The sequence below is a fragment of the Pezoporus flaviventris genome, unplaced genomic scaffold (genome assembly GCF_033815535.1).
Source record: "Pezoporus flaviventris isolate CSIRO_AGI_PZ_B2104156 unplaced genomic scaffold, CSIRO_AGI_Pfla_v1 ptg000043l, whole genome shotgun sequence".
NCBI classification, from domain to species: domain Eukaryota; kingdom Metazoa; phylum Chordata; class Aves; order Psittaciformes; family Psittacidae; genus Pezoporus; species Pezoporus flaviventris.
In genome coordinates this window covers 3,002,274-3,025,085 of record NW_026892591.1, presented here as the reverse complement: position 1 = coordinate 3,025,085, position 22,812 = coordinate 3,002,274, and the positions used below count along the sequence as shown (strand labels likewise).

At 54.2% G+C, this 22,812-nt stretch overlaps 3 protein-coding genes across 4 annotated transcripts in view; 2 read left to right on the top strand and 1 right to left on the bottom strand.

Annotated features, from left to right (window-relative positions):
• The window catches only part of RPL36 (ribosomal protein L36), a 148,705-nt gene extending 132,392 nt beyond the window's left edge, over positions 1 to 16,313 (bottom strand). Inside the window, exons 1-3 of one of the 2 annotated variants that reach the window (XM_061467007.1) lie at positions 16,117 to 16,313; positions 15,212 to 15,346; positions 14,496 to 14,626 (exon numbers count right to left, since the gene is read on the bottom strand). In XM_061467007.1, the coding sequence (XP_061322991.1) occupies positions 14,537 to 14,626; positions 15,212 to 15,346; positions 16,117 to 16,209 (318 nt within the window). In that variant the 5' untranslated portion in view covers positions 16,210 to 16,313 and the 3' untranslated portion in view covers positions 14,496 to 14,536. Of the gene's footprint in view, positions 1 to 14,495; positions 14,627 to 15,178; positions 15,347 to 16,116 lie in introns of those variants that run through there. The other variant, XM_061467009.1, reaches the window with a different exon arrangement.
• LONP1 (lon peptidase 1, mitochondrial) lies at positions 920 to 13,599 on the top strand. Its single transcript, XM_061466927.1, has 18 exons — positions 920 to 1,145; positions 2,525 to 2,613; positions 3,072 to 3,191; positions 3,637 to 3,862; positions 4,510 to 4,571; positions 4,988 to 5,117; positions 5,493 to 5,576; positions 6,412 to 6,632; positions 7,311 to 7,449; positions 8,220 to 8,398; positions 9,009 to 9,096; positions 10,389 to 10,511; positions 10,731 to 10,847; positions 11,117 to 11,257; positions 11,341 to 11,506; positions 12,068 to 12,276; positions 12,742 to 12,906; positions 13,280 to 13,599. Exons 1-18 carry the CDS (start codon positions 972 to 974, stop codon positions 13,442 to 13,444), a joined length of 2,598 nt encoding a protein of 865 aa, XP_061322911.1. The 5' UTR covers positions 920 to 971; the 3' UTR covers positions 13,445 to 13,599.
• A 640-nt stretch (positions 16,314 to 16,953) lies between the features above and the next one.
• YJU2 (YJU2 splicing factor homolog) lies at positions 16,954 to 21,642 on the top strand. Its single transcript, XM_061466988.1, has 8 exons — positions 16,954 to 16,998; positions 17,352 to 17,452; positions 17,722 to 17,866; positions 18,296 to 18,430; positions 18,757 to 18,938; positions 19,288 to 19,408; positions 20,597 to 20,762; positions 21,558 to 21,642. Exons 1-8 carry the CDS (start codon positions 16,975 to 16,977, stop codon positions 21,632 to 21,634), a joined length of 951 nt encoding a protein of 316 aa, XP_061322972.1. The 5' UTR covers positions 16,954 to 16,974; the 3' UTR covers positions 21,635 to 21,642.
• Positions 21,643 to 22,812: the final 1,170 nt, after the last annotated feature.

Genomic DNA, 22,812 nt, shown 5'->3' with positions numbered 1-22,812 from the left:
GCCCTGCCCAGGGAAGGAGCTGGGGATGGAGATGGGCGCCGCCGGGCTCCCTGCTCCCGGGCGCTTGGCTGTGTAATTCCCGAGGGCTCTTCCTGTCCGCTCCGAGTGCTGGTGTTCATAAAGAGCATTCGCGTATTTCAACAATAAAGGGAATTCTTTTCCACAGTGCTTTTCCATGACGGTTCTTTCCCACTGCTTTCCCTGGGGACCATGACCTGCACTCGCAGCATGATGTTCGGCGTTCCTTATCTCCACGGGCGGGGCCGCGGCTCACACACTGAATTCTGATTCTCACAAGGCCTTTCCCTAAAGCTTTTGCCTGCTGCCGTCTTCTGCGTGGGCAATAACCGGAGGCCACGGCACCGCCCGCACCCAGGAGGCTCCCCCCGGCCACAAGGAAACGCTCCTGGGGAGGGTGCCCGCGCCGGCTGCCAAGGGAGGAGTGGAGCCTCCCTTCACGGAGATGACCCGGAGCGGCCGGGCCGCAGCCACCCCCAGGCGACCGCCGGGGCCTCGCTGCGCTGCGGCAGCGCCAAGGCCGGCACCGCGGGGCCGAGCGCTCTCCGCTCCCAGCCGGGGCCGGCTCCGCGCTGAGGGGCCGGGCCGGGCCGGGCCCCGCCCACAGCGCCCCTCAGCGGCCGCTCCGCGCAGCTGCACCCAGGGCCGCGCTGCGGGGGCCGGGACGTGCGCGCAGCCACGCACCGCCCGCGCCCCGCGCCTGCGCGCTGCGGGGGGACGGAAGTGGCGGCGGTGCGCGGGACGGCAGCATGGCGGCCGCCCGCTGCTTGCGGCTGTGCGGGCGCTGGCGGCCGGCGCTGCTCGGCCCCGCTCGGCGCCGCCTCTTGGCCGCCGCTGCCTCCGCCGCGCCCGCTCCGGCCCCGCTGGGCCCCGCACCGCCGGCCCGCGCCGCCTTCAGCACCGCTCCGCCATGGCAGCAGCGCAGCCCCGGCGGGCTGGCGGGGGGGGACGCGATGGAAGGAGGCGGCGGGGAGGAGGGCGGCGGCGGCGGCGGGGGGGAGGCTGGCGGCGCCGGGCCGGTCATGACGGCGCTGACGCCCTTGATGGTCCCGGAGCACTTCCCCAACGTGCCGCTCATCGCCGTGACGCGCAACCCCGTGTTCCCGCGCTTCATCAAGATCATCGAGGTGAGGGCCCCGGGGAGCGGAGCGGTGGCCCCGTCCTGGAGGATGAACGCAGCGCAGGAGCCGAGTCCGGCCCTGGCCTTTGCGGGGTGCGCTGCTCCCCAGCGCCCTGCCCTTTGCAGGCGTCTCGGCGTCGCAGCCCGAGCCCGCGGGGGTAGCGGCTGCTTTGTGCTGCGGGTTTCGCGGGTGTTGCATCAGAGCCGGTTGTGGCGGGGAAGGTCAGCAGCGGTTCGCTGGCACGCACGGTCCTTCTCGTGCTCAAGGCTGAGCAGATGTGTCCTTGGCTTAGCCTCGAGGGCTCGGGTCACGGCTCCAGCAACGGCACTTGTGAGCGGAGGGAGCCTGCCGCTGCTGTGGAGCAGCACTGCCAGAGGGATGGAGGTCTGGGAGCGTGATCGCACCCCGCTGTGGCTTTTAGGAGCCCTACATTTATGTTCTGTCAGTTATGTTTGTACGTGACTCGGACTCCCAGCCCCCACATCCCTTCTCCCCCTGAAATGGAGCTGTTTAGCAACAGGTACTCCTAGTTTTACACCTCAGTCGCATTCCACCGAGCTGATTTGGAGTCAATGGAGCAGGAGCTGAATCAGGATCTTCCCGGTCCTGCACTGTTATTTATCGTGATGGTACTTCTGACGGTATTTTTCTGCATGTCCAGATCTAATTTGTGCAACTTTTAGTGCCCTTATAGACCTGTCGGGTGAGGAAAATACTAAATATTATGATGCTCTTCAGGCACGCCCTCGTGACACTTTCATGTACAAGTCATTGTAAATGTGTCTTACATTGAGATAATTGTTAAATGCTTTCTCTTACCCTGCGAGTTCACTGTGCTGCCATTTGATACTTTATTTCCTGGTAATATAAAGTCTCTCCAGTGAACGTGGAATGCTTTTCTCCTTTCACTTAATGCCTCTGACACGCGCAAGCACAGTGCTTTTAGGCATTATGCAGAATTAAAGCAGGTGTGCCAAGACGAGGACAGGCCAGCAGCAGTGGTACTGCTCCTGCTGCTCCGTCACGATCATCCTGTTCATTGTCAAAAGCTGCTGCGAGGCCTGGAGCAGCTCTGCTCTGGAGCCAGGCTGAGAGAGCTGGGCTGGGGCAGCCTGGAGAAGAGAAGGCTCCTGAAGGGGAGACCTGAGAGCAGCTCCAGTGCCTGAAGGGGCTGCAGGAAACCTGGAGAGGGGCTTGGGACAAGGGATGTAGGGACAGGCCAAGGGGAATGGCTTGAACCTGCCCGAGGGGAGACTGAGATGAGCTCTTAGGCACAAGCTCTTCCCTGAGAATCAGTCAGGGCTTCCCCATGCCTGGCCTTACACAGGGAGGGTGCAAAGCTTACGGAAAATGGATCCCTGATTTCATACCTGTTGTTGTCCCAGGTGAAAAATAAGAAGCTGGTTGAGCTGCTGAGGAGGAAAGTTCGTCTCGCCCAGCCGTATGCTGGTGTTTTTCTTAAAAAGGATGACAAGTAAGTAGTTTCTCTTGATCCTTTTAAGAAGCTGTTTCCATGGCTAGGCTGCACTTACACAAAAAGCCATGATCTGAATTTCCCTGCCTTGGGTAGCGTTACAGGAATTGTGATAGGCTTGGACCAGCCCATCTCTTCCTATGACAGCTTTCCTAGCCACCACCAGCACTGCAGGAGCTTGAGTCTTGCTTTAGAAAAGGCTGTTTTCTGAGGGGAACTGAACCTGTAGCGGGGGGGTTGGAACTTGGTGATCTCTAAGATTCCTTCCAACCCAACGCAGTTGTGATTCTGTGGCTGTCCAGGCTGGTGGGTGGTTTGGAAAGGGGCTGCATGGCGGTGACAGGGTAAAGTGCAGTGTTCTTGCTCCTGAGGCCAGCTTAGATTCCTCCAACCAGTGAATGTTTCATACCTGCTTACTCAGGATTCTGAATATCTCCTCCATTTCTTTTCCTCAACAGCAATGAATCTGACGTGGTTGAGGATCTGAACGAAATCTACCAGATGGGAACGTTTGTGCAGATTCATGAAATGCAGGACCTTGGCGACAAGCTGCGTATGATAGTCATGGGGCACCGAAGGTAAGTGCTTGTGTTACCGCCGCATCTCACCAGCCTCCCAGTGCCGAAAGGGGTATTCTTTTTATCATCAGAAATCTGGTTTTGTGGTTCTCCACCTGGTTTGAGCCAGCAACTTATGATAAAGGTGCAGTCAGCTGCCCTTGGCCTCTCATTCACCCCCCAACAGGCTAAATCAGTGCTCACTTAACTTTTCTTGCATGGCAACTTGCTCCCTGTAAATTCTCTTTGTAAATCCAATCAGGACCTACCACTTGATTACCACTTGTATACTAAATCAAGCCTTATTTTGAATAAAAGACCAACAGCTCCATCTTGTCAAAAACTGGACAACATCACCTTTGTCAAAGGTTGCAGTTTGACTTCAGATACAACTTAGGCTCTTTTCATGCTAAAATTGCACATAGCAGAGGGGAATTCATTGGACCTGGTGTCTTTTGGGTTTCAGGATTCGTATAAACAAGCAGCTAGAGGTTGAGCCTGAGGAGCCTGAGAACAAACAGAAACGAAGGAAACAGAAGCGCTCCAAGAAGGAGGCTGAAGAGGAGCCTGGAGCAAAGGACCAAGCAGTGGAATTGGTACTAGATCCTGTAGCTGCTCCCTCGCAGGAAGTTCTCATGGTAGAAGTAGAGAATGTGGTTCATGAAGATTTTCAGATCACAGAAGAGGTTAAAGTGAGTGAATTAATCCTACAAGCCTGAGCTTGGCCTGTAGAGCTGCACCTGCATTTCTTGCTTAAAAGGAAAAGTTCTAAAATCAGGCTCTACTTTCACACTTCAGAAACCTTTCCTTTCTCCTAGAGTCACTGCATGAGGGGCTAACATGAAAATAATGATTTTTTTCATGACAACAACCCAGTTCCTTAGAACTGATCACTTCCAAAAGTTGCTGAATGAAGAGGCTGGGCTGGGCTTTAGTCTGTGTCATCTCCTTTGTCAGACTGAGTCTTTGCTGCAGGGCGGCCTGAGTGGTCAGCCTGAACATATCTTCTGGCCAGGAACCAGCTGAGTTTTGTGTGTGCAGAAAACCACCTTCTAGAATCAAGTGGGTTGGAAAAGACCTTTGCGATCACCAAGGCCAACCACTACCCCAGACCTGCCAACACCAGCACTAAAGCCTTATATAGCCCTTCTTGCCTTTCCTTGCCTCCCGGGAGGAGTAACTGCCCCCACAGCAGGTACCATCACAGCACACCATCTCAGCGGCTGCGTTTCTGTGCTCCCGCCCTGGCGAGTTTGGGGAATGTCAGTCGTGTTTGCACTGAGGCGTTCTTTGTCCTTTGCCAGTGTTTTTGCTGATGAAATTTGTGTTGTGTTTATAGGCTCTTACTGCAGAAATCGTCAAAACCATCCGGGACATCATTGCCCTGAACCCCCTGTACAGGTACGTGTTTCCTCTGCCGCCTGCTTTGGGTACGGCACAGGATAGGTCCTATGGCAGGTGACTGGGATCTAAGTGAAGCTCATTGCAACAAGTATCATGGCCTGATCCATGTAATATGAGCATAGGAAGAGTCCTGGCATACTGACACCCAAAAATTTTACATAAGTCTTATAATAGCATTCCATATGTTTGGGTTTATGTATCCGGGATCATTCCTTTTATCAAGTGATTTATGCATGTGTTACTGAGTTTGTTACTGAGTGCTGGCTTAGCCAAGTTTTTAAGGAAACGGTTCTTTGCTATGAAACTGAGCTGTGTTTCATTTCTTTACTCTGTCATAAGAAGTAAATAACTCTAAAGATATTCCCTTATGAGTTTTAACAGAGCACTTTGGGTTTTATTACCATTTTTTTCAGAGAGTCTGTACTTCAGATGATGCAGGCTGGACAGCGTGTGGTAGATAACCCTATCTATCTGAGTGACATGGGTGCAGCACTGACAGGAGCAGAGTCACATGAACTTCAAGACATCCTGGAAGAAACGAGTGTAAGATGAAGCTTTTAACTAAAGCTGTTGTAGCTGAATCAGAAGTGTGGCTGTTACATGTTATGGTTTCTTTACCAGGCCTCAGTACAGAGGAGACTTCAGTGCTCTGTTTGATGATACTGTAGTATCAGTGACTAGGTTTCTGTTGAAGGCTATAGTAAGTCATTAATAAGTTGCCCTTAGGGAAAGGTAGTTCTGCATCATTGGTGGCATTGCTTGCATGATGTGTAACTGCTGCATGCTTCATCTTTCCTCATCTGCAGGTGCTGGAGATTTCTCCCAGGCAGCCTGTTGGAGCTTTTTATTCTCCATTTCTCCCTGGGAGTTGACAGCAGTTTTGTGTCTGAACACTCATTTTGTGTTTTGCTTTTCCAGATTCCCAAAAGGCTTTACAAAGCCCTTTCCCTCCTGAAGAAGGAATATGAGCTGAGCAAACTTCAGCAGCGTCTTGGAAGGGAGGTAAGGTTTTCAAGTAACATACACCTTGTATGTATTTCTATCATATCCACCACTGATGCTTAGTGCAGCCAGCAGAGAATTTTAAAGTAAAGCAACGGTCCATTCGAAATAGCAATGACCATTTTCTGCTGACTTTAGCAAGGTCTTTGTTCTGGGCAGCCATAGTATTCTTGTGACCAAATTGGGATGTTACAGACTGGAAGGATGCAGTACAAGGTGCGTGAAAAAACGTTAGCTAGTTTACTGGGCAGAAAAGGTTGTGCTCAACACTATAAAGCCTAATTGCATGTAGCTGCCAGTGGTGTCCCTTAGGGAGTCAGTAAGAACCTCCTCAAGTTCTGCAGAAAGCAACTGATAGTCCCACAGCTGGCTTGGAATAATCCCATGCCAGAGGACAGGCTGGGTACCACTGGATAGGAAATAGCCTTGCTGGAAAGAACTTTGAGGCCCTGATGTACAGGAAGCTTCTTATTAGCTCCTGTGGCAAGGAAGTCTGAGTGCATACTGGTCTCTGTTTGCAGTTGTGTAGACAACAGGTTGAGAGAAGTGGTTATTCCCCATTATCTGGCACTAAGGAGATCACATCTGGCTTACTCTGCCCAGGTTTTTGCCTCCCCAGCATAAACAAAACCTCACAGTACTGAATCACAGCCAGTGGAGGGAGCTGGAGTATGTCATAGAGTCACTTTTTGTATTAAAATGTGCTGCAAATGGTCTCCAAGTAGCATTTTCAGTTGCTGCAAAGGTTATAACAGAAGTATTTGGAAGCATTTGGTTGACGTTTGATGGGTTGTACCAGGAACAGAACAGTTACTGTGGTTGTTGCTTTGTCCAGGTGGAGGAGAAGATCAAGCAAACCCACCGCAAATACCTTCTCCAAGAGCAACTGAAGATCATTAAGAAAGAGCTGGGTCTGGAAAAGGAGGACAAGGATGCTATAGAAGAGAAATTCCGGGAGCGACTAAAGGATTTGGTGGTGCCAAAACACGTCATGGATGTGATTGATGAAGAGCTGAACAAGTTGGGTTTGCTGGATAATCACTCTTCAGAATTCAAGTGAGTGCATGGCTGTGTCCTCTCCTGTCAGGGGTGTTTGGGAGAATGAGAGAAATCAATACCAATTTGGGAAGCTCATACCTTAGGAGTTCCTGTTGGGTTTTTGTCATAGTCGTTATCCCTGAATTTAGCACATGATCCCATCCGAGCTATGGGATTGTTCCCCAAATCCCCTCTGTTTCACTGTAGTTTACCTGTTGATCATTTTAGGTCTTCTCCTGCAGCTTAATGCTGTGGATAAGAACTGTGGTGTTCGTTCCCCCTCCTGAAACATGTTACAATTCCTTCAGCCCTTCATTTTGGCTCCACTCTCTTGTAGTTAGGTGTTTTCATGAGATGTGAGAGAAGAGAAACCTCAGACAGGAATCAGCCCCACACCACAAAATCCTGCAGGGAACGTGTGTGGAAGAGTCTTGTCTTTGGATTTGTGTTGGAGGTTCTTTGTCTCAGGAAAGCAAAAGCTTCCTGAAAAAAAAAAAGCTTTGATTTTGGGGAAGGGAGTGAAGGTCAGAATGAAAGGTTAGCCATGACTGCCCAGATATTAATGTTCTTTTCATAGGCTCCGTTCCATGAGTAGCTTATATCCCACTTGTTCTGGCTGAGGTTGTTTTGGAAGGCAGAGGAGGAAAGCATGAGCTGATTGTTGTCAAATCACCCTCATTTGTGTGTTTCCATCAGTGTCACACGGAACTACTTGGATTGGCTGACATCCATCCCATGGGGAAAGTGTAGTGAGGAGAACCTGGAGCTGACCAGAGCCCGAGCAGTTCTGGAGGAGGATCATTATGGAATGGATGATGTCAAGAAGCGAATCCTGGTAAGGCAGTGTGGCCTATTTGACACTCTGCTTAGCACCAGGCAGTTTGGATGTATTTCAGGTTATAGCTTTCCATTGAATTTGCATTAATTCATGGATCAAACAAAGCTGTGTGCAAGAACACAATGTTCTGTAAGCAGTTCATGTGTTTAATTGTTCATAGCAATAACGGTCATATTCTGATTTCAAACTGCAATATACTCCTAGTTTATTTGCTTTGCTCCCGAGTGCTGAGCAAGTGGGTGAATGTCCAAGAGAAGCAGTCTCTATTTTAATCCATTTGTTCAATGAGTATTGCAATGGTTCTGCTTGCCTGGCAAAGATGCTGCCTTTCGAAACACACAGAACTGCAAGATGAAGAGGGCAGAAGTTAGCAAAGGGCATGTTTGCCTCCCAGCCTTTACCTATCCCTAGAGCTGTGTTGGATGCTGAAGGGTTTGTAGTCTGAAATACAGCCCTCACAAGAAGCAGATAGGGTGGGTTTCAGGCTTGCCTTGTTCCCTGACTTCTGTCACTTTTGCCTGAGGATGCCCCATCCCACCTGTGCTTGCTGTGGTTAGGGAAGCTGAGACATCTAAACTGTGTAAATAACCAGAGGGAAAAGAGGTGCACCAGCATCCTTACTTAGCTCCTCCCCTTGCCTTCCCCAACTCCTTTGAGGACCTGTTTTGTGTGATGCTCATTCTGTAATCGGTGCTTGACCTGGTAAGTGTGTTTTGGTGTTGGGGCAGTTGCCCTCTGTTCACTCTGGCTCTTCATCTGCTCCGCAGGAGTTCATAGCAGTCAGCCAGCTGCGAGGGTCCACCCAGGGGAAGATCCTGTGTTTCTATGGCCCCCCTGGCGTTGGCAAAACCAGCATTGCCCGTTCCATTGCCAGAGCCCTGAACAGAGAGTACTTCCGCTTCAGTGTGGGAGGGATGACGGATGTAGCAGAAATAAAAGGACACAGGTCAGTGTAACCTGAGCAGTTTCTCTATCCAGCACTTGTTACTAATGTGGTCAGCATGGGAACCCAGCTGAACTTGATGTAATTTACATCTCTGTTCTGCCAACCCTTGCTGGCAGGAGTTGAGATATAGGAGAAAAAGGAGAGCAAAGGGTGGAGTTTGGAATATAAATCCTGTTTGTGTCTCTTAAGTACAGTTGCTCTCTGTTTCTTGTGTATGCTTATGGAAGATCTTTGAAAAGCTGTGTGAGCTACCCAAAAGCGTTGGACTAATGTCAATTGCTAATTCATGTCTGTCTATAGATGCCAGCACTGGATAATAGTGGCAGATTGAACAGGCTCATTCACATGTTCAGATGTCACTGTTCAAACAGCTCTGTTCTCAGCATTGCCTCTTTTCTTCCCTCTAATTTAAACGTGGTTAAAACTAAAGATAAAAACTGCCAAAATTCATGTCTGATCTCTACTAGGAACAGACTCAATGGGTCTTGGTGCTTAGTATGGTGATGGGTAGACTTGTTTCCCAGCAGGATATACCTGTTCCATCAGCTGCATTGTGTTGTGTGATGTGTACTCTACAATGGTTCCCTAAATACAGTCTCTGATAAAACAGGAGAACATACGTGGGAGCTATGCCAGGAAAAATCATCCAGTGCCTGAAGAAGACCAAGACAGAGAATCCACTTATCCTGATCGATGAGGTAATGTATCTGATCTTTCTGCTAGTTTTCTCTCATGGATCAACTCTTGACCCAAATAGGAAAAGTGAAGCAGCAGCTCTCCCCAGAATCCCAGCTCTGGGGCTGTTAATTACGTGTTGCTGGGGTCTCAAGCTCTTTGGGTGACAGTGACACAAAGACCTGTTTGTTTTCTCTTCCCTGTCTCGGTGTGGGTGCATCAATGTGCACGAAACTAAAGATTATCAGAGAGAGTCACTCTCTCAGCAGATCTAAAGCAAGACTCTAAGGAATAAGATGCTTACAGACAGTTTGTGGTCTGATTTGAGAATAAATGAGTCAGGGCTACCAGCCTGTGGAAAATCAAATAAGGACAGGACATAATAGCAGGTGTTTGGGATAGACTGAAGTTATCTCTAGCTTCCTTGTGTGCCATGGTTGGGAAAGACCAACAGAAGATGGGAATAATATAGAGGGACCAAGACATTGGGTGAAGAGTTGCAGTGTAATGGAACCAATTAATATCTTGATTTGACAGGTAATGAAACCCTTAGGTCATGGCACTTCTAAAGTGGTGGTGGTGAAGAGCCTTGTTTTGGCTGCAGTAGCAAACTGTTACGTCCATCTAGTTAATACCTCAGGAGAAAAAGCAATGGAGAGCAGCCCTGGTTTGGCCTCTCCTGAGGACATGAAGAACCCTGAAAGAGGCAACAACCTTGGACATGGTCCTGGGCAGCTGGCTCTAGGTGCTCGCATCCAGAGCAGTGGGGCTGGACAAGATCATGGAACCACAGAGAGGTTTGGGTTGGAAGGGACCTTAAAGCTCCTCCAGATCCAGCCTGGCCTTGAACACAGCCAGGGATGGGGCAGCCACAGCTTCTCCGAGTACCCTCACAGCTTCTCTGCGCAGATGCCTTTGAGAAGTCCCTGCCAGCCTCAGGGAGCCTGTGGTTCTGTGAAAGCAGCAGAGTCGCTACCAGAGCTGAGACAAGCACCTGTGCATGGGCACTTTGCACCTTGGGCAGAGTAAAAAGGATTTCTGGGCTCACATATTAGGGAACCGATACAAGGCAGCACCTTGTAGTCCTTGTAGTGCTCCTCTACAATACCGTTAAAATCTGTGTCTCCTCAGGTGTGTTATGCTCATGTAGTGGCCTAGTGGGGACTTGGGTGAATGCCCCAAAACTGCCAGGCTGGTAGTGGCTGTTTCTGAACAGACACATGAAGGTTTTCAGATGGAGCCATGGAAGAATCTTCGCATGAGAATTTATTGTGGTCTAAAACTTCCTGGAGCTTTTAAGGTTTTTCTCCCATAGGTGGATAAAATAGGAAGAGGATATCAGGGGGATCCATCCTCAGCTCTTCTAGAGCTCTTGGACCCAGAACAGAACTCGAACTTCCTGGATCATTATCTTGATGTTCCTGTGGATCTATCAAAGGTATTTCTCTCTTGTGCAAAGGCCATGGAGCTGGAACGTATGAATGTGAATCACTGCAGAGATCTCCTGTCCATGAAAAGATGCTGATGTTTAGTTAGACGGGATTGAGAACGAGTGCTCCCGCCTTTCAGACAGAAAAACACACATCTGAAGGACTGTTGCTTTGAGTAAAGCAGCAGGTTAATGAAAATCCTTAATAGGATCTTGTAATGCTTCCAGGTTCTTTTCATTTGTACTGCCAATGTAACAGAAACCATTCCAGAACCGCTGCGGGATAGAATGGAAGTGATCAACGTATCAGGATACGTAGCAGAAGAGAAACTTGCAATTGCAGAGGTAAGAGAAGCCACTGATGCACTGTTTAATCACATCTGATAATTCACATTCAGGCTTAAATAGTTACATGCAGCTGTGTCCAGAAAAACCCAGACATGTGGCATTTTGGACAGAGTTCCTCTGATTTGAACACCCAGTTAAAGGAACTCCAGTGTTCCATGGGCTGTGGATTCCAGCAAATGGCATTGGGCATAATGAAGTGGTGAATTGGAACCATCAGGCTTTTGTCAGACAACTAAGGGAAGGATGCGGGGCATTGTTTCTTTCAGAGGTACTTGGTCCCTCAAGCACGAGTTCTGTGTGGCTTGGATGAAAACAAAGCCAAAATCACATCCGATGTCCTGACTCTGCTCATCAAGCAGTACTGCAGAGAGAGCGGGGTGAGGAATCTGCAGAAACAAGTGGAAAAGGTGAGGGGAAAGTTGTGTGTCACCGTGACCATTGTGCTTCAGCCTCAGCTCCTCCTACAGAAAGAAATCACTGTCTCACCCAGGTATTGAGGAAATCCGCCTATAAGATTGTGAGTGGAGAAGCAGAGACGGTGCAAGTGACACCTGAGAACCTGCAGGACTTTGTAGGAAAGCCCATCTTCACTGTGGATCGCATGTATGAAACCACTCCTCCAGGAGTGGTGATGGGTCTGGCCTGGACAGCGATGGGTGAGACAGAATGACTTGGGTTAATGCCTACATTTATGATCTTCCAGATGGAATATGATAGTCAAACTGAAGCCAGTGAACTTCTACCAGCACCATTAACTCATGTGGCCTTTTTAGATCCTGACTCCTTCTTCCCTGAACAAGAGGCCCTTTCTTATTCCCTTTCCCCAGGTTCATTTTAGCCTCAGGCCAGCACATTTTCACTTTATGCTCCATATCCCATATGAAGCATATACATTGGGAACAGCAGTGACTAAAGGCATAAGCCTGTTCAGAGAGGACAAGACCTTGTCTACTCCCTTAAAAGCAGGAGGTGCCATTCTGACTTAAGGCAGGGCTGAGGCTTCCCTGCATTACTTCCCTAGGAACTTGGGGAAATACAGCAGAGGATATGACTCCTGCGTCCTCTAATTGACACTGGGTGGAATTGAAGAGGGAAATGATGTCTCAGCAGAGAGCCCCAGTTCCAAACTCCTGCCATTGCTTCTGCATCACTAAAACCTTCTCATTTTTCCTTTCAACTTTTTCTCAGGGTGTTGGCTTTGTCTTTTCTTTCTTTAGGAGGTTCCACTCTGTTTGTTGAAACATCCCTGAGGCGACCCAAAGACAAGGAAAACAAGGATGGGTCCCTTGAAGTAACGGGGCAACTGGGAGACGTAATGAAAGAGAGTGCCAAGATAGCTTACACATTTGCAAGAGCCTTTCTGATGCAGAAGGACCCCAACAATGACTTCCTCATGTCTTCCCATATCCACTTGCATGTGCCAGAGGTAAACTGATGCAGAGCACAAAGAGCATGCATAGCAGCCAGGCAGCTTGCTCCCCTAGACATGAAGCTGGGAAGCACTTCATTTGTGTGCAGGGTACCCTTTTAGCGGTAAAACCGGGGAGGGGGATAAAGGCATCTTCTTCTGGATCCCATGAAAGCATTCCTGTCAGCCTGAGTTTGATCTCAGATAAATCCAGTCTGGCACTAGTTCAGGCCTAGATTTTATTGGGCTTTCTAAAGTGAATGTTCTCTTCTGCCTTGAGTGATTTTCAGGTTTGTCCTTCACTGGTTTGCATCTCTTGATGCTCTCTCCCTTTTGTGCTGCTCACCTCTGGTACTTTGTTTTCATGGTTGGCTTAGGCCTACAAAAAGCCTCAAAGGATTCATGCTCTGGTTTTTGCTGGTGTTGCTAAACACAAATGAGCTAAAGGTAGGAGGTTGTGATGATTTGCTCTCTTTTACCCAGGGAGCAACACCAAAGGATGGACCAAGTGCAGGGTGTACCATAGTAACAGCTTTGCTATCACTGGCCATGAATTGTCCAGTGAGGCAGAATGTGGCCATGACTGGAGAGGTGTCATTAACTGGAAAAATTCTTCCCGTTGGTGGAATCAAGGAGAAAACAATTGCGGTGAGAGCTCTCCTCTTGTCTCTGTGCCCTGGGCTCTGCAGTGACTGTCACAACCACAGTGGTCACTGCTGTACTGGGAGAAACCTGCTGGGGGGACGTGGGGATCTTGGGGGTGTCTCTGGCTGTGAGGAAGGAGACAGGACCCCAGCCTTGCAAGAGCATCTGTGGTGATCCAGTTACTGGACTGGTGGAACTAAGGGAGATGTAGAACATCATCCATCCTTAGTGCCATCTGTAAGGAATCGCCTTGCAGAATAAGGGCGGATCATGCTCCTGAACAACTCTTTGTGTTCTTGCTGCCTAAAATGGGTATTTCTAGGAGGTGGATGGATTCCTAGGACTCAACAGCCTCCATCCCGTTGTTCTCCCGCAGGCAAAGAGGGCAGGCGTCACCTGCATCATTCTGCCATCAGAGAATAAGAAGGATTATTACGACCTTGCTGGATTCATTACAGAAGGACTGGAAGTGCATTTTGTTGAGCACTACAACGAGGTATTTGATATAGCATTTTCTAAGCTGGATTCTGGTGGAGGATGATGTTCAAGAATCCCATGGCTGGAAGGTGGTTTGTCCTCAAATGCTCAGCCCCCAGAGAGAACTGGGGTGACCTGAAGTGGGACATGGAGCTATTGCTGCTGAGCAGCTGCTGAAATGAATTATGGCTTTACTAGAGTAAAATATTTCTCACTCTTCACTATGGAATGATGATCCAGTTACGTGTTTCCAATAAACTGTGACATTTTACGTAAAGAATGTCCATGTTTTCAGCCACCAGCCCTGGAGCCTTTTTCCCACCACTGCTCTGGTCTCTTTTTAATTACAGATTTTTCAGTCATTGCTCTGCTGATGGGGAAAAAACATTTAACTGCAAGCAGAGCTTGGGGGTGTGATTCAGAGAGATCACATTCCTGAAGTGCTGGTAGTGGAAGTGCCTTGCAGAAACCTCTCCCTGTGTTGACTTATAAGGGGAAACTGAAATTCAAGAGCCAGTTCAGCAGAGCTCATACATTCAGTGTGCTCAGGCAGCCAAGAAGTCACCAGCATCCTGGCCTGTATGAGCACCAGTGTGGCAGCAGGGCCAGGGCAGTAACTGTGCCCCTGCACTGGGCACTGGTGAGGCTGTACCTCAAATCCTGTGTTCAGTTCTGGGCCCCTCACTACAAGGGAGACATTGAGGTGCTGGAGTTGGGCCAGGGAAGGGCAGCGGAGCTAGTGCAGGGCCTGGAGCACAGGGGTAATGGGGAATGGCTGAGGGACCTGGGGGGTTCAGTCTGGAGAAGAGAAGGCTCAGGGGGGACCTTACTGCTCCCTACAACTGCCTGACCAAGGCAGTGCTGCAGTCACTATCCCTGCAAGTGTTCACACCCCATGTAGACGAGGCCCTCGGTGCCATGGGGTAGTGGTGGCCTTGGCAGTGCTGGGAGACAGCTGGGCTTGATCTCATTTCCAGCCTAGCCGAGTCTGTGACTGAGCTGCTGAGGGACACGTTTCTCCCCACTATATCATGTGTCAGTACCACCAGAAACAACTCCAGGCTTAAAGCCTGGGCAGGCTGAAGCAGAGGCACCACTGTCAGTCACTGCACTCATCTGGTAAGAAAGGACTTTATTGAATTAGAGATTGTGGAACTCAGTCCTTCTTTGCAGCAGCTTTCCTCATGGCTGCCAGGACATTGCTGAGCTCTTCCCTCTTCCGCTTAGCCCGGATGTGAGTGCCGACCTGAGGGCAGAGCAGAGCAGTCAGCATCATTCCAGCAGGAAACAAACACAGCTTCTTGGCTACCCAGGACAGCCACTGGGGATGAATGCCCTTCATTCCTTCACTCCAAATGGTAAAGTCCTGGTAAGCTCAGGGCCCATTTGCCCTGGCTAGCCAGTCAGGAACTTCTCACCACTGCATCTCATTGTACTCAACTATTTGAGACAAGGTAAAAGCTGCCCTCAGTGAACCCCCAACCTGGTGAATGGTTCCCAGCCTCTATCCCAGGATTTTTCCTCCTCTTCCCAACACCAGATTTACAAATGATGCAGAAAGACCAAAGGCAAAGTGAGGGCTCCTGGGCCTTGGGGCCCTTGTGTCTGTCTCCCACCCAACCCAAGGAGCATTCCCACCACTCTTCTCAGCCCAGAGAAGCTGTGGCTGCCCCATTCCTGGCAGTGCTCAAGGCCAGGTTGGACACAGGGGCTTGGAGCAAGCTGCTCCAGTGGAAGGGGTCCCTGCTCGTGGCAGGGGTTGGAACTGGAGAAGCCTTAAGATCCCTTCCAACCCAACCAGGCTGGGATCGATGATGGCAGCTGGACCTACCCGTTTCTTGATGAACTTCAGAGCACGTTTATCCTTGGAAACCTTCAGCAATTCCATGGCACGTCTCTCATAGGGCGCAAAGCCGCAGACTTCCCTGATCATGTCTCGCACAAACTTGGTGTGTTTGGTCAGACGCTGCAGGAGAAATCCATGAATCCAAGAACATCAGCAGTGACTGACTCACACTGGAGAGCCAAGCATCCCGTGAACACTGGGCTGAGGCCCCAGTGTGCTCAAGGCCAGGTTGGACACAGGGGCTTGGAACAAGCTGCTCCAGTGGAAGGGGTCCCTGCAGGGGTTGGGGCTGGAGGAGCTTTAAGGTCCTTTCCACCCCAAACCAGGCTGGGATTGTGTGAGTCAAACACCACATCGAAACAGTTTCATCAAAGCAGGTAAAAGCTGCCAGGTGCCGTTTCCTCTTTGTGAGCATTCCCTGAACCTGGATAACCGATACTGGTCATTACCGCGCTGGTCTGGGGGCGCCTGCTCTTACTGACAGGAACAGCTTGTGTGCTGACTGCACTCCGACTGCTTCCCATGCATCTGCCTTCCTCCTCCGCCGGTACCGGTAACGGCTGCTTCGCACCCACCCTCACGGGTTTAACGCCTCCTGCGACTTAACCCGTGTTTAACGCTCCCCCACCCCACTCCTGCGGCTGCCGCTGCCCCGGTCCCGGCAGCTCGGGGGCTCCACACCCGGCCCCCCGGAGCCACCTCGCGTTCTGCAGCCGCACCTCGCTCGTTCGGGGCCGCGCGGTCCCGGGTCAGCAGCCCGCGAGCGCCTCCCCCTTCCCGGCAGCCTCGCTCCGGTACCACGGGTGTCCGGTACCGCGCACCTGGGCTCGGCCCTCCCGCCAGCCCCGGGGCACGGGGGCAGCCCAGGCCCGGGCCCGGCTCATACTCACCCCGCGGCGGCGGCACTGCCGGGGCTTGGACACGTTCTTGGTCACCTTGTAGCCCTTGTTGAGGCCCACGGCCATGGGGTACCGGATCGCCATGGCTGCGGGACGGAGCGCTCAGCGCAGCCAACGATGGACGCGGATCCGACCCCGGCCCCGGCGCTCCCCGCCCGCTCCGCAGATGGCGCCGCACCGGAAGGACGGAGCGCGCGGGGAACGCTGGGACAGCCCCTCCGGAGGAGGGACGCTCCATGTCCATAGAGGCGCGAAGGGAGGGCGACCCCTGGCGGCCGGTGGTTCTGCCCCCCCGCAGCCCTGACCCAGCTCCGGGCAGCGGCCCCGGGGGACGTGGAGCTGCGGGAGCGGGGCCAAGGGAGGCCACGGAGCTGCTGCGAGGCCTGGAGCAGCTCTGCTCTGGAGCCAGGCTGAGAGAGCTGGGCTGGGTCAGCCTGGAGAAGAGAAGGCTCCTGGAGGGGAGACCTGAGAGCAGCTCCAGTGCCTGAAGGGGCTGCAGGAAACCTGGAGAGGGGCTTTGGGATATAAGGGATATGGGGACAGGCCAAGGGGAATGGCTTTAACCTGCCCCAGGGGAGACTGAGCTGAGCTCTGGGGCAGAAGGGGCTGAACCCCAGAGGAACGGGGGCAGCCCCGGCGGAACCTCCGAGAGGGCCGCGGCGCCGCGGCGGACTCCGCTGTGTGCGGCACCACGCCAGGCCTCGGCGCCGGCCAATAACAGACGAGGATTAGCGACCCCGCGGCTCTCCGCACCAATGAGAGGCGGAGGGGGGCGGAGTTTCTCCGCGGAAGCGGCGATCGCGGCGGGTGGCAGCGGCGGTAGCGGCGGCAGCACCGGGACCCGCAGCCATGTCCGAGCGGAAGGTGTTGAACGTGAGTTGGGGGGGGTGCCCCGGCCGGGGGGCGCTGTGGGGCCGGGGGGTGTCTGTGGGTGAGGCTGGCGCTCAGAGCAGGGGTGCCCGGCGGCCCCGGTTGGGTTGGGGGGGCCCTGAGGCCGGGAGGGGGTGTTTGGGGTGAGGGCCCCTCCGCTGGGGCAAGAGGGTCGGGTCCTAGAATCATGGACGGGTCGGGGGGCGGAGGACGTGCACCCAGCGCCCAGCACCCCGCACCCCGCACAGCGCTGGCTCCTCCGGGTGCATTCAGCAACCGGGAGCGCGGCCGCTGCAGCTCCCGCTCCTCCGGGTGGCTGCGCCCCGCACGCACACGTCTCTGCTCTGCCTCTCTAGAAATACTACCCCCCGGACTTCGATCCTGCCAAGATCCCGAAGCTCCGACTCCCGAAGGACCGGCAGTATGTGGTGCGGCTCATGGCCCCCTTCAACATGCGGTACGAGCGGCTGCACCAGGCAGCAGGAAGCGGCTGTGGGAGAGAAGCTGGCTTAGGGATGGGTTCCCCTTCGTACAGTGCAGAGGAGCTGCAGGGGTGACAGAGCAGGGAAAAGGGGATGGAAGAGAGGGAGGAGGTGCTGGGGGATGGGGGGGTTGTTTGGAGTGTGCTCCATTCCCAAAGGATGAAAGCCCCGAAATAAATTGGAATTCTCTTGGTCTGTTCCCCGTTCTGTTGTGTGTTATGAACCTTTCTTTTCCCTTCCCCAGCTGCAAGACCTGTGGGGAATACATCTATAAGGGGAAAAAGTTTAATGCCCGTAAGGAGACCGTTCAGAATGAGGCGTACCTGGGGCTGCCCATCTTCCGCTTCTACATCAAGTGCACGCGGTGCCTGGCAGAGATCACTTTCAAGGTGAGATATGCCCTGGGTTTTCTGTGCTCTCCCTCCCTGGGGAGGTTGTGCAGGCTGTGGCCACTGATGGGTGCTGTCCCTGTGGGGAAGGGGTGCTTGCTGGGGTTTACCTGCAATAGGGGTGTGCTGTCAGGGCTAGACTAAAGGCAAAGCACAGCGCTGCACTGCTGGCAAGGAAATTAACCCTGTTCCAGCAAAGACTGGGTCCGAGCATGTGCTCTTTAGTTTATCTCCCCTTATCGTGGCTGTTTGTGGCTCTGAAGTGTCTCTCCCATCGGAGGCTGGGCTGCAGCAGCGCCAGTTGGAGAAACAGGAGGGCTGTGGGGGATTGTCCGCCCCTGTGCTGAGGCTGGCACTGGGAGCTGTGTGCGTGTGGCTCCGCAAGTGGCCACAGGATGGCCCCAGTGATTTTCCCGGCTTGTGCCTTAGACAGATCCCGAGAACACGGACTACACCATGGAGCATGGGGCCACGCGCAACTTCCAAGCTGAGAAGCTCTTGGAGGAAGAGGAGAAAAGAATGCAGAAGGAGAGGGAAGAGGAAGAGCTCAACAATCCCATGAAGGTAGGAGACAAACCTCTGCCCCGGCTGAGGGCACCTGAGCAAAGCAGGTGGCTTTGTAGCCATTGCCTTCGTTCTTCAGGCTCCCGAGGTATTGGTGTGCTCTGGGCAGGCAGGACACAACTCTGCTCTCAGGAGGTTTCCTCCTGTGCTAGCACTTTTAACAGGCTGCATCTTGCCCCAGTTTTCCCTGTCCTGTTAAGACCCCAAAATGAGGATGAGGACGATGGTGATGATGCCCTTAGGGCTTCCTGCCCTGTACTGGGTGGGGAGGTGGTGCTGGCAGGTTCTTCTAGCTCAGATAATCCCATTTATCTCTGGTCATCCAGGTCCTGGAGAACCGAACCAAGGACTCGAAGCTGGAGATGGAGGTTTTGGAGAACCTGCAGGAGCTGAAGGAGCTCAACCAGCGCCAGGCAAACGTGGACTTCGAGGCCATGCTGAAGCAGTACAAGGAGCTCGAGGCGGAACAGAAGCGCAGGGAGCAAGAGGAGGATGAGCAAGAGATCAGGTGAGTGGGCTGGGAGTGCACCCCGAGAGCAGCTCAGAGAGGGCCCTGCCTGAGGGGCTGGAGGTCACAGGAGCTGCCTGTGACCCTGAGCGGGCTGGGAGGAGAATGGGGGCACTTTGTCAGGGCAGTGTTATGGGGGGCTGACTCTCCCTGAGAAGTGTCCTCACATGGAGAGTGAGTTCCTGCTCCGGCTGAGGCTGCACATCTCGGTGCTCCCACCTCAGGCACTGCTCGAGGGTGACTTCTTAGGTGGATCCCGTTGCAGCACTGCGGGCTGCCAGCTGCCCTCACCACAGGGAGCAGGGAGCTCAGGCCCAGCTCTCAGGCCTGGCTGGCTCTGTCCCTGCAGAGAGATGCTGGAGCAGGCACAGAACCGCCGGCTCCTGGTGGACTCTGACTCTGACGAGGAGCCTGTGAAGCCCCACGTGAAGCCTGAGGCCAGAATGAACCCCACGGACATCCTGCAGGAGGTGAGTGGGGGCAGAGGCTCTTCCCCCCAGTCCAAGCCCGCTGTCCCAGGCTCTGTGTTGCCTGTTTTGTCCCTGCTCTGTGCAGTGCTGGAGCTTGGTGTCACGCTTGAGCAGCTCCAAAAGGCTGTGTCCCCGTGCACTGGGCTGGAAGGGAACAGGGATCAGTTGGTGATTTTAGACCACGTCTGCTGACAAAGGCTGGGATGGAGCTGCCCCCACCTCGCTCAGGACGTGGCTCCCTTTCAGCTCCAGCAATTTATAACATTCCCCACAGGGAATTCAATCAGCAGCAAAGTTTTCGTTAGCTTAATTGGTGAAAATACTGAAGCCCATTCATTTCTTGAGGGGAAAATACACAGGAATCATAGAACCGGGGAATCAGCTAGGTGGGAAAGACCTTTCAGATCAGCACATCCAGGCAGCTTGCAAAGGGCAGGCTCGCCTTTGCCGTGGTCCTACTCGAGGCTCCATTTCAGTGCTCTGAAAAGCACAGCAGTGAAACAGCCCCCCCTCCGTTGGGACAGCCCCTCCTTTGCTTCTGTTTTGTCCACGCTGGTGCCGTGCAGAACAAAAGAGCTTTCAGTGCCTGGCTCGCAGGGGAGGGATTATCCCCGCAGACAGGCCCTGCAGTGCTGCTCTGTGGTGTGGATCCGTGTCTGGGACCTCTCTTGGGTTGGGGGAATCAAAGCTGCTGTGACCCTGAGCTGGGCTGGGTTAATCTGAGCCATGTCCCCTGGCCCAGCACTGATCCTTGGGCAGGGGGGACTTTGATGCAGTGGCAGGACCACCTGCAGGCCCATGGTGCTGCTGCAGGGGGCAGGGGGCAGCCCTGGGGGTTGGATGGGGCTTGGAGCAAGCTGCTCTAGTGGAAGGTGTCCCTGCCCGGGGCAGGGGTTGGAGCTGGAGGAGCTTTAAGGTCCCTCCCAACTCAGCCTGTTCCATGGTTCTATGCTCTGTCTCAGTGTCCCATGGCCACACAAGGCTGGATTCAGCTCTCCCAGGCAGTGGGACCTTTGTCTCCAAGGGCTGTTCTGCAGCCATTTGGATTCATATCCTTGGTGTCTGTAGCTTGTGCCAGTCCCTATGGGGCAGAACACCCAGCCTGGCTGCTCGAGCAGCTGTCCCATGGCTCTTGCTGTTTGTGCTGCTGGTTTTACCGCTCCTTCCCCCCCCCGTTCCACTCTGCAGGACCCCCAGCCCCAGAGTAAGAAGCTGAAGACTGAGAGCTGGGAGCGGAGCGTGGGCAAACTGAACACCAAGTCCCAGCTGGCCGGGCTGGTGACAGTGAGGAAGCAGAAGCCAAGTCCTGCCCTGGCAAATGGCACAGGGAGCCAGGAGACCACAGCCAGCACTGGTAACTGCCCCTGCAGGGTTGGGGTGCCCTGAACTGGGCCATCGGGGAGGGACCTGGCAGCACACACATGGTGTTCAGCTCTGTCTTCAGAGCATCAGTGCTCTCAGGTCAAGCTGGGGACAGATGGGCCCACAATGGTGTGAGAACGGGGGGGTGTCCCTGTCTCCAGATGTCCTGATGGAGGAGAGGCTCCTTCCCGGTCCTTGGCTGTCAGCCAGGGCCTTGGAGACAGAGCCTCAGGGCCAAAAGCTTCAAACAAGCATCCTGGTGTGCCCGTGGGGTGCTGGGCACAGTCACAACAGTGAGATAGGGATGCAAAAGCAAGAAAATGGCTTTGTTTTGGGGCCTGATTATAAAACGTACCAAGTGTTGGAGCGTGGAAGCTTTAAAGAGGCTTTCCAGCACCTCGCCATCATCTGCTTGTCCTGGGAGGGCAGAGGATCCATGGATTTAGGGAAAGAGTCAGCAAATCGATCAGTTCTGGGCTGGTTGGCCCCAAGCCTTGGGCTCGCCAAGTGCCTCTGGGGAGCTCCTAGGCAGGGCAGTGCTTGGAGGTGCCCTCCCTGGGCTTTCCCAGCCTCTGCTCAGGCAGAAGGGGGTTCGGTTAAACCTTGGGGCACCCTTGCTGCTTCCTGCCCTGCAGGAGGCTCCGGCTCAGGGTCCTGGGCTCTCAACCTTGTCCTGGCTGGATCCCAGCCGGGGGGATGAGGCACCGCGGCTCCGGCGCGGGAGGTCTGTGCTGTCTGTGCCGTGGGAGGGCTGCCCCCCATGCTCTCTGCTCTGCTCTGCTCCCAGGCTCGGCTCCCCCCACCGCGTCCTCCCTCAGCTTGCTGGGGATGTACTCGGACAGCGAGGACAGCGCTGGGGACTGATGAGGCACCAGAGCCCCAGGAGGAGCTGGCACCGCAGCGGGGGCCCAGCGGGGCTCCCGGACCATCGGCACCCCCAGCACCTTCCCTGCCCGGCCCAGGGTCTGTGTCCATCCTCCAGCAGGGAGCAGAGCCCGGACGATGGCTTCCTCGCAGGAGGACCTTGCTGCTGTGCCCCAGCCTGGTTGTGCCCAGGTGCAGCCTCCAGCCGGCCCTGGCAGCACCGTGATGCCCAGCCCTGCACCACGACGGGCGGGGAAGCGCCAGGGCCAGCCCAGGACTTTGTCCCTTCTGGTGGCACCCACTGCCCAGTCTGTGATGCACCAACCTGCCCACAGCAGTAAAGGGACCTCAGGGCCTTTCTTCCCTCCTCACCTGCATCCCTATGGGGAGCAGGGGAAGGTGGGTGCTCAGCACCCCTCTTTTGCTGCAGGAGGATGCCCTTCACCCTGCCTCAGGGTGGCTCCTGCCCCCCCCCCCCCCCCCCGTGGGGCTCAGGACCTGCTCTTGCAGAGTGAGCCTGCATCCCTCGTTGTGCTGTTGGGGGGGCACCTTGTGTGGGGTCAGGGCTGTCCCCCCCCTTCCCTGAGCCCTCCAGCTCCGTGCTGGACCTTCCCCGAGGCTGAGGGGTTTCCTCTGCTCAGCAGCAGCCTGGTAATAAATTGGATCCATCTGAGCCAGCTCCTTCTTCATCTTCACCCTGGTGCTTCCTGGGGGGGCTCCTGCCTGCGGGGCCCCCCACTGCAGTGGGAGCAGCTCCTCCACCCGTCCGAAGGGCTGGAGCACCCCGGGTGCCCCCGTGGAGCCAGTGCCAGGCCAGGATCCTGGAGAGGACCTTTGTTCTGGGGAGACAATGGGGGGGAGCCCTTCTGCCCCCCCAGTGCGGCCCATGGGGCTCCCCAAAGGGCAGGGGGGGGTCAGGGCCCCCATATGAGTCCCTGGGGGGGCTGGGTTCCCCGGGGGGGGGGTGTCCGTGTTCCCCCTTTTCCCTGTGCCCTGACCCCCAGGAGCAGCCGGGGGGGGGGGGGCCCGCTCCTGTCGGGGGGGTGGCGGGGGAGACCCCCGCTCCCCTGTGGGGGTCCCGATGACCTCTTCCCCCCTCCCCGTCTCTCCCCCCAATCCCCCCCGTGGGTTCCCCCCCCCCCCAGCGAGGCGGGGTTGGGGGCTGGGGGGGGGGGGGC